The sequence below is a fragment of the Drosophila grimshawi genome, unplaced genomic scaffold, assembly GCF_018153295.1.
Source record: "Drosophila grimshawi isolate 15287-2541.00 unplaced genomic scaffold, ASM1815329v1 contig_848, whole genome shotgun sequence".
In the NCBI taxonomy this organism is placed as follows: Eukaryota; Metazoa; Arthropoda; class Insecta; order Diptera; family Drosophilidae; genus Drosophila; species Drosophila grimshawi.
In genome coordinates, this window is record NW_025063692.1 from 21,962,355 (window position 1) to 21,972,514 (window position 10,160).

A 10,160-nucleotide genomic window follows, 5' to 3' on the forward strand; every position below is an offset into this window, starting at 1 on the left:
TTGGCCTTTTATTCTGCCCAATCTGTCCGATGTTTGCAATCGATATTTGGTAACACTGATAATCATCGTTTATATTAACGATAGTTTTGCAATTCAGCTCATCTTATAATTTTGTGAAAATGTTACTTTTCCATATAATTGAAAATTAGTTTTAATTAAAAAACTGTGTTGTGTTAAAAGTGTCGCGGAACAGAGTGTATTTTCGAAGCAACTCTTATTAATGTAGCGAATTAATTATCGCTTGTGTAATAGCTTTTATAAGGCATTAACATACATATGTACAAATATACTATACTGGAAAAAAGTGTTAGCAGCTGTAAATATAACAATAATTGTGGTCATTAGGCTTAAAGGATGTTGGAAAAAAGTGTATGTATCTAAATACACCCGTAAGTTAACAATCTGTTTTGAAATGTCAAATACAACACGCAATGCTGTTTTTTTTTTTATTTACATGTATATGTAATATACATATACATACTTATGAAAGTAGTACCGTTTATTTAATTTGTGTACAATATTTAGTTTTGATGTCACATTGTAAATGCAAGATTCTTATATTGAAAATTATCTATGATTGTAAAGGACAACAAACATGTATTTATGTTAAAATAATTAATATATTTTTTTTTGCTTGACAAGTTTGTGACAAACTTATACATGAATACATATTTGACTATATATGTATACATATTTGATGTATGTGCATTAAATACATAATATGGCAATGTATGTTTCGTGTTTCATAAATGTGTCTTAGCATTGCCATGCAATCGCCATATACATAAATGTGTATGTATATGTGTAATGCTGGTGTGTGCATATGTTCCTACATACATGTATATGCATGTACTGGAAATTAAATGAAAAATGCCGTTTGGATTGTTAGCGCTTATAAATGTGGGTCAAGACGTTAACTGTACACATGATTTTCCAATACACTACCTATACATCTATATGTGTGTGTATATTTTATTCAAAATCATCTGTGTTCAAAATTGCTCTATTTGTATTTGTTGTCTTAAGTCAAAAAGCTCTAATGCATAAAACATATATACATATTTACATATGAATGTAATTGTAATATAAGTACATAAAACGGTTTGTTTCGCCTGTCTGACTTGGCTTAAACTCTAATACGTTCGAAAACTTCTTATTTGCAAATCGAAACTTATGATTTTTAAATTCGACGCTCAACAGTGAAATTCCATTTTATTAACGAATTCAAATGTTTTACAATAAATAGTCTTAAATAGTGAACAATATTGCAAATGAAACGTGTTGACTATTACCAAAAATAGGTTAGCGTTTCTGTAAAAAGGCTTATTAAAAGTGGAGTGGAGTGATATATATGTCTGTCTCGTAGGGAAGCCCACGGCAAATATTCCCATCTGCTGATTTCCTTAAGACAATATATTTATGTGAATGTTTTGCTGTCTCAGAACCGATCATAGATTCCGCTGTCAAATGTTTTACGACCAGATTATTGGTCTTTAAGTTAAAGCAAAAACCTTTAAATCAAACAAGTAGAAACGCTGTTGTCGAGTGAGCTTTGCTGTGAGATACCCTGAATCCAGATGTTAAATATGTTATTATAAATTTATTTTCAAGTGCTGATACAAAGAATTTAAATGATTTAAATTCATTGAACGGTTTTATCAATATTTAAACTTTCTGGTATCTTGCAGGTCAAAAGGTCTATTTTTCCCCCTTCTTAAAGTACAACACATTCTAGTACCTTTTTAAGTAAAAATAATAGGGACTACTAGTATTGCTGTCGAAAACTTTAATTTAATCATGAAAGAGAAATATCCTCTTCAAATAAGTGTTTCGTTCGAGGTATATAACACAATTTGTTATGTTGCGATGGAATGTTGATGTTTCATTATTAATCATTATTACTTAACTTAATTTTTATATCAGATCCTACTTGTATCTCTCGTTGTGACCCACTGATATATCCTGAAGATCCCCATCACACTACGCTCGATTTGATTATAGAACTGCCAACTTCTGTACCTATTGTAATTACTGATTTAACTTATAAGCAACGTTTGCTTTCGAAAATATTTTTTGAAACTTAACCAAATAAAATTTGACACTGATTGGTCAGATTTATATTCCAGTGCCAATATGCATATTGCCATTTCAATAGTATACAATTTTCAATATTCAATAGTATACAATATAAACACACGTTTGGATGCTTGTATTCTGTGAAGGATTCTCGCGGGAATTAGCGTTGCTGTAATAAGTACCTTCTACGCTGTAGGCTACAGTTTGCAGCCACACTCAGGTTTTTATGATGATACAAAAGCAAAGACTGATCAGGCTGCAGACGATCTGTTTACTGAGTGTTTTCAATCTGCCTTTTCATCTACTAACTTTACAGCTAATGTACCCTATTCTTATCTTTTTCAAAGGTATATTTTTGGCGACCTATACTCTATCAAGCCTGGGTATTCTTCAGGTCCAAATGGATTTCCGGGATGTGTACTTCGGTACTGTTCTGAATCCTTTTTAAAACCTTTACTTAAATTATTTACATTGTTTGTCGATATTTGCTCTTTCCCCTCTCCATAAAAATGGCTTAATGTCTGATGATAATAGGTATAGCCATATATCTCGAGTCAATTTGAAAGCTAGAGTCGCCAAAAATATATAAACATTTTTGTACAACGCCCTAAAGAACGGTAAAGCTCTATATCTCTCGCAATTCGAGATCTAAATTTACCAAACTTTGAAGATAAATTGACAGCTAAAGTTACCAAATTTGGAAGGTAGGAAACTCCCGCCCCCAAAAATTCACAAAAGTGCATATCTGCTGGAAGGTAGATTACTTGCAACCTCCTTCAAGAATCGGTATTGCTTAGCAACACCCATATTGTTCTGTGGCAGCTGTTATCAGATTACCTATTAATCTAAGAGTATTTCGCAGTCGGTTACGCACGACTCCAGCGTTGTCACTCACTCTCACTCCCAAAGGCAGTGACTGATTGAGCTCAAACTGTTTTTTTTTTTTGCCTTCTAAAGGCTTTTACACCAAACAGCTGTTTGCCTGCATGTTTAACTTGCAAGCATTTTTAATTGTTTGCATACGTCAAATTAATTAAAATGTGAACTGTGCACTTTGTGGCAAAGTAATTCTAAAGCAACACAGAACAGATTTAAAATAATTAATAATATAAAAAAGTAAATAAATGCGGTGATGTGTAGCTCGTTCCAAAAACGGTGCACAATTGAAACTTGCAAAAAAGGCATACGAAATTTGGTTGTAATAAAAACTATTTTGCGCCAATTGTTAACTAAAGATATAATAAGATTATTTTTTTATTCTTTTACAGCGGTTGGAAAAGCTCATTCAAAATCATGAACTTGGACAACAATATCGGGTTGTTCAACGGATTAAAAACGATGGTCACGTAAGTTTTTTTTTTGTTGTTAGAGGCTAAGGCCTTGCATTTTGAGGCTAAGATATTTGCCGACTGATAAATGATTATCATTAAGAATTTTCAATTAAGTAAATGAAAGTTTTTTACAATATGTTTTGAATAAAAAATGAGGACCCAACTGTTTCATAAATGATGATTTTTGAATATATTATTTTATTGAGTTTACTTATGAAATCTAATAACAGATTATTATTTCTCTTGCAGCAGTGCAACAACAGATTCAATTCTTGTAATTGATAAAATGAAAAAGAAAAAAAAATAAATTGTTTCAATAAATCATTAATACGTTAATAATTTAAGTGTGAAGAAACTAATATTAATATTAAGTACTTCTGCTTGGAATTTGTTGAAACGAAATGGGGGCAAACACTTCCAGCAGTGGTTATCCGATAGCCACCACTACTGAAAGCGCAAGTGCCAGTAGTGAGAACGTCAATGGAAACGTCTCGCTGCTACAGCCGATCAACTCTGCAAGCATGGTATCTACAAGCTCTAATGGTAGCGGCGGTGGCGGTCCTGGTGCGACTGTCGCTTATAGCGGTGCGCACTACCATCGTGATCAACGGCGAAAGCGAGTAACGGGATTTGCAACACTCAAGCGAAAATTTATACGTCGACGGCGTTCATCAAAAGCCTGTGATCACGCGCGTGTCTTACGCGACTTTGTGTCTGACTGGGCACCGCTTGAATTGGCAGCACTCTGTGAGGAGTTTGAAGCACTGGCAGCACTGAGGGATTTATCAGTAGGTATGCGACTGTCACATCCTATCACCATTATATATATTTTTTTGATTGAACAGGTACAAGCAGAATTGGCGCGACCACCAGCAACAACGTATAAACAAGATCTGGCAGCTCTTTATGATTCCAATCTATGTACGGATTGTGACCTTGTATTTCGTGGATCAATTTTTCCGGTGCATCGTTCCATATTATCCTCACGTTGTACATATTTTCGTGACCTGCTTTCTGGTTGTCCGGGCTTTGGAGCACGCATATGTCTCGAGCTCCCTTCGTCACCTATCGATGTCCAAATATTCTCGTCATTGCTACGTTATTTGTATACGGGCGATCTTTGTCCGCATGATCCGAATATAAATATTAACTTGCTGCGTCAACTAGGTAACGATTTTGGTACGCCTAACCCCCTGGACCATGATCTTCGATATTTGTTGGAAACGGGCGATTATGCAGACGCCGCATTAGTATTCACAGCTGAAGGCACAAATGATTATTTTCGCCAAGACTCTGGTAATTCTGAATACGGCTTTCGGCCGAAACTTGAGCTTCCATGTCATAAAGCTATACTTAGTGCGCGTTCACCATTCTTTCGCAATCTTATTGCCCGCCGAATGCGCAACATAGACGAATACGTAGAACGCTCTATACACGTACCCACGCGCATTGTACTTGATGAGACAGTTATACCAAAGAGGTATGCGCGTGTACTTCTGCACGCTATATATTTAGATACAGTTGACTTGGCGCTCATACTACGTGGTGCTGGAACCGGCAGCTCCTCTGGCTCTCTTGGTGAGGTCCATGCATTAACTAACACTGGTCGTGTGAGACCCACTACTCTTGAAGAAGCTATGGAGCTTTATCAAATTGGACGGTTTCTAGAACTTGATATTTTAGCGCAGGGCTGTGAAGATTTAATACTTGAGTGGTTGTCACTTGATACTCTATCAATGGTTCTAAAGTGGGGCTGTCAACCACATGGCTCTGCTTGGGTTTTTCGTCAAGCATGCCAGTACTTACGCGAGGAATTTGCCTCAGTTAGCGCTTCACCAGTGCTCAACCAGATCGATAAAGTACAGCTTGTGCATGTATTACAAAGTAACTTCTTACAAGCATCCGAGTTGGAAGTATTGCAAGCTGTTCTTAAGTGGGGAGAACAGGAGCTTATTCGGCGCATGGAAGATCGTGAACCGAATCTCCTATCGCACACGGCTCACTCGGTGGCTAGAAAGGGCGTTAAAAAACGTGACTTGAGTGACGTCGAGTTGCGTGAGATACTTTCCGAGCTACTACCTCTGGTTAGAATGGATCATGTTTTACCGCCAAACAGTGAGGTGCTGTGCCAAGCGATACGCCGTGGTCTTGTTAGCACACCGCCATCGCATATGATTGGCGACGAGCGGGAAAATTTACGAGTAAACGCTTGGATACGTGGAGGAAAAAACCAAGGACTTTTTGTACGACCACGACTCTTTATGCCGTATTTTGAAGAAGTTAAGGCTCTACTAGAAGATCGTATGTCCTCATCTCATCACCAAGTTGAACTCATGCGTATGCGTAGGTCGCGACATTTCCCCGACATTCCGGACACCCTTTACATGGTATCACGCATGAACTCTGCTACAAATAGCGGATTTACCTCTGGTGTCACCTGTGGTATTGGCGATAACGCGGATAAAGTTGATCATAATACCATACCAACCCCAGATAGTCATACGCTTGCAGCCATGCGTAAGCGTGAGCATAAACTTCGTCAATCTCCAATGTGTCAACGAGCACTACTGCTGCCACTGTCATCAAAACACGAAATCGACCGTCAAATTCGTCTACGTGTAGTGAGAGAGTTCAATCTCCCAGACGAAGTATCTGATCTGTTAGAAACCTCCCTTTTAACGAACCAGGACAGTGGTAGAGGTAGAGAAGAGTGCAATAGTATGCCTTCAACTTCTGAAACGGAGGAGTGTCTGTTAGAAGCCGAGGACCAAAGTCCGCCGCCGTCGCCGGCAGCTACCGGCTGTGCACTGCAAGCAGCTGTTGCCGCTTCATTTTTATCGACCTCATCAATGGCCCCCTCAGTTACATCCGCGTGCGGTGTGGATGGTGTGCAACAATGCTACACTCGAAATTTGACTTTTCCACGTCAGCAGCCAAGCAGCCTACTCGGTGTCGCAAGCTTTTTGGCAGCTAGCTCGGGCTCGGCACTACAATCAAGCTATGCACGCCTATCGACATCAGTGCATCATCGCAGCGAGTTGCCATCGTTAATTACAGAAGGCGATTTTCGATTCCCACATCGCAATGCTTTGAGCATAGACCGAGGAGGTGAGGGTGGTGCCTGCGGCTTAGACACTGGCAATGGACATCTTTCTGATATGATGCCCGATGTGGCCATGGCCACAGCATCGTTGGGTCAGCTCCATCTAAGCAGTGGAGGGTCTGGTTGTGTGAGTAACGTCAGTAGTCGTCCCATCGGAAGTAACAGTGATACGTCAGAAAGTTTGCAACTTGATTTAGGAGACGGCCCATCTCCACATATAATTAATACTGCTGCTGGTGTCATAACTTTGCGAAACTTACAGGTGAGCTTCTTTGGAGCGATTGTTTTCTTTAAATGACGAAACTGATTTAAACATCCCATCCCATACAGCATCAACTACCACAGAGCAACTACCACCACATAATACAGCGCTCAAATTCGCCATTTGACATTCTGCGGCAGGGGCAGCACTCGCCTGCTCCACAACCTCCTCCTTCAGGTGCATTAAATTCCGGGCCACCTAGGTTTTTATAGAGGTTGCAAGTAGCCCCCGATAAGGGGCTTTTCTTTAGCGCTCCATTCTGAACAAAATTAATAAACATTTAAATTTCAAGAAAAATTAGATAATTTAAATCTTAAATAATGTAAGTAGCGTGTAAAAATTAAGATACAACAAATGTAACTTACCAGAAAATGTACGCACTTAATATCAACATTTTGTTTTTCTACACTTTTAATTTAAGAGAAGCGTATGTACAAAATAGAAATTAATAATATTAACATACCAATATCTGACGCAATTAAAAGTACACCTAGTTTTTTTTTTATAATAATAATCAAATAAATCACAGCTATATATATTAAAATAGAAAATATTTATCTTTAGCTCGCCGAAACATACACAACAAAATTAGAAATAAGCCTTATTTTTAACTGTCAGATGAAAAAAAGAACAAGCTGTATGTTACATTCCGCTTTCGACATATAGATGTCTTTTTATTGGCTTTGCCAGACTGATTATTTATGTGACTGAATATATTATTTATTAAAAGAGCATTAATGAATCTATGTTTCCAATCAATTGATAAAAGGAAACAAAAATACAAATTGGGGATAAAAACGTATGCTCAATTTGGCATTTTATTTATGCATAAGTCTGTGTTTCAATTTTATTTTGCTTCAATACATTCCTAAAATATACATCGCTAATCGTAATGATAGCCAACTTTGGGATTGTAAGTGTAATTACCCCCATTTTATCCAGTTTTTTATCAGTTATAATTTCAAATTTTGTGCTCTACATCCTTGTCTCTCGTATTGACGAAAATTCTTATCACGTTAAAGTTAAAGCCCGATTTTACCAATATGGAGGTTCCATAGAGTTCACAAGATATATGGATAGTTACATTTCAAATTCCAATGTGCTCTTATTATTGCGAAAAGAAAACAAAATAGCTAGTTTATTTTTTAATTAGGATTTTTAATTTTGGATGGGAAAATAATTGAATTATAATTTAAAAGGTGTATTTTATAATTAAGGAATTGGTTTTTTTGGTCTTTAAATAATTTGTTTGCATATTGCTTACAAAATTAAAATTATAATTTTTTATCTATTTAACAGAACCGTTTTCTTTGAAATTTGACCATTTTAATACAATTTTATCAGCGCCGAGTCGATCTAGTCATGTTCTCTTGTTTGCCTTAGAAACGACAAGAGTTAGAGTCTTTACACTTAAAAATATAAAGTGTCGAATACCTTGCAACATCAAGTTTATTTCATTTAATTTGATCGATAATCCCTCTCGTTCACCAAATGTCAATGAAAATCATGCAACGCAAGCATTTCTTATGCATTCGTGCATTAAATAAAAGTATGTATTATTTAAATAAAGGTTTCCAAAACAATCTGGGTAAGCTTGAGATCTGTGAATGCGTTTGAGAATTTGTAAATATACAGCTGTGGGCAGCTAAATAGTACAAAGTAGAAAATAATAATGGTCGGAAAGGTTTCTCATGGATACGTGGCAAAAACTCTCCATTTGTTGCCCACAAGCCGGGTCAGGTTTGAGAGCACTTAGGCAGTTGCTCAATTTGCAATTAAACAAAGGCATCAACGAATAAAGGTAAGTGGGTCTATGATCATTTTTTGATCTCTTGGTGCACGTGATCTTTAACAAGTTTCGTGACACAATCAAGTTAGACAACAGTAGACAGATAGTGTCTACAAAATGTGAATATACGATCGAAGCCTTCGAAATCCAGCACATGAAAACGGCAACGCAGTTGAGGCCGGCATGTTGCACGTATTTAGAGTAGTTTCAAGATTTAAATAGTGCAGGAATAGGTGAAGCAGCAGCTGCAGCGGAAGTTTTCCGCGGTGCCAGACCAAAAGGTATTTTGCCGAAATTGTGCAAGCAAATTTCGAATGTGTTAGATCGTGAGACCCAACAAGGTCAAAGACCAGGAGGGAAATGCGTTAGGTGTTGCACATCGTGCCAACGAATGGAACAGCTTAGCGGGGTTGACCTTAAGGTACCCATACTTACCACAAAGTAGCGCTGAGTAGATCACAATTGTGGCTATCTCTAACACCCTCTGGTTGTCACTCTAACGATCCAGATTAGAAAAGGGCTTAATGATCTTTAAGACGTACATTTCATCAGACAATGCAGCTTAGAAGCTCTAAGCAAGACAGCTGACGATCAGAAGCAATAGAGGGTCTCGAGGGTCTCTTGGCCGTGTCGATCGCTGAATTAGAGGTATTAAAAATAAAGCGGTGTCTAACACCGGCAATTGGTTGTAAAGTCATTTTTCAGAACCTTTTCCTCGCCGAATCAATTCGGTAGTTCATTTCTTAAAGTTTTGAAGCTGCAAACAGGCGGCAAACTTACAGAAGGGTGAGAAGCTGCAGAATGACTTATCCATGATTCGTGGACGGCAAATCCCTTAAATGCTAAGGAAGATGGTGATGATATTCTGTGTTACCATCACAACAAGTTTGGCGATCATGCACATAAATGCGCCAGCAACAGATAAACTAAAGCTCGTGCTCAACTGATAGCCTGCAGCATTTCTAGGACCAGCACTGATTCACCAGACCATTATCTGCATGTCGTGGATAAAGACAGCTATTAAACCTTTCTCATCGTTTCCATATCTGTGCTGTCATAGCTTCACACTAGCTTAAGAATGACAGACTACAGTTTTACCTACCTATATTATGTTTATGTCTTGGAACTCCACTTTGCTTTTAATCTCACCTTCAACTGGTCTTTTACAGATGTTCAAAACAAATACAAATAGTTCCTGTTCAAGCAGTGTCCCTTAAAGCCAGGTTTGCAGACTTTTAAACTTACAATGTGGATGCACTATTGTGTAGGTCGGATTTGTGTTGGAGTTTTGTACCGTCTAAGGCAGGTTTGAGGACACTCTCCAGTTCCTGGTCGACCAAGTAGGCAATAGTTGCCGCAAGTAGAAAAAAGGCAGACAGAGAACAAGGCTGTGGTTTCACATTTCCATCACATGGTTTCATCGATGTCGACTGAAAGCCGAAATAGAAGAGCGCATATAGATTGCGAGGGTTGAGTTGTAGTCCCCAGGTCGAACACTAACAAAGTTTATACCAATAATATATTTCCATTTTGAGCACTTTACCATGCATAATAGCGACTGTGAAATGATCATTCGATACACTTCGAAGCATCAAAATG

General features: G+C 37.7%; 1 protein-coding gene across 2 annotated transcripts; it reads left to right on the top strand.

Moving 5' to 3' along the window:
* The first annotated feature begins 90 nt into the window (after window positions 1–90).
* On the top strand, window positions 91–7,291 carry LOC6565223 (BTB/POZ domain-containing protein 7). 2 transcript variants are annotated; one of them, XM_001991192.3, is made up of 5 exons: window positions 91–369; window positions 3,345–3,422; window positions 3,660–4,195; window positions 4,253–6,772; window positions 6,841–7,291. In XM_001991192.3, the coding sequence occupies exons 3-5, from the start codon at window positions 3,809–3,811 to the stop codon at window positions 6,982–6,984; spliced, it is 3,051 nt and encodes a 1,016-aa protein (XP_001991228.1). In that variant the 5' UTR covers window positions 91–369; window positions 3,345–3,422; window positions 3,660–3,808; the 3' UTR covers window positions 6,985–7,291. The 2 variants fall into 2 exon arrangements, with proteins under 2 accessions (XP_001991228.1, XP_032593928.1); XM_032738037.2 differs by having other exon boundaries at window positions 181–369; window positions 3,657–4,195.
* The last annotated feature ends 2,869 nt before the right edge of the window (window positions 7,292–10,160 follow it).

Bases quoted from the DNA above. Each gene is read 5' to 3' on its own strand.
- LOC6565223 (XM_001991192.3), top strand. From the start codon at position 3,809: ATGGGGGCAAACACTTCCAGCAGTGGTTATCCGATAGCCACCACTACT. The intron at 4,196-4,252 runs GTAGGTATGCGA...TTGATTGAACAG, and splicing joins CAGCACTGAGGGATTTATCA to GTACAAGCAGAATTGGCGCG. The intron at 6,773-6,840 runs GTGAGCTTCTTT...CATCCCATACAG, and splicing joins TAACTTTGCGAAACTTACAG to CATCAACTACCACAGAGCAA.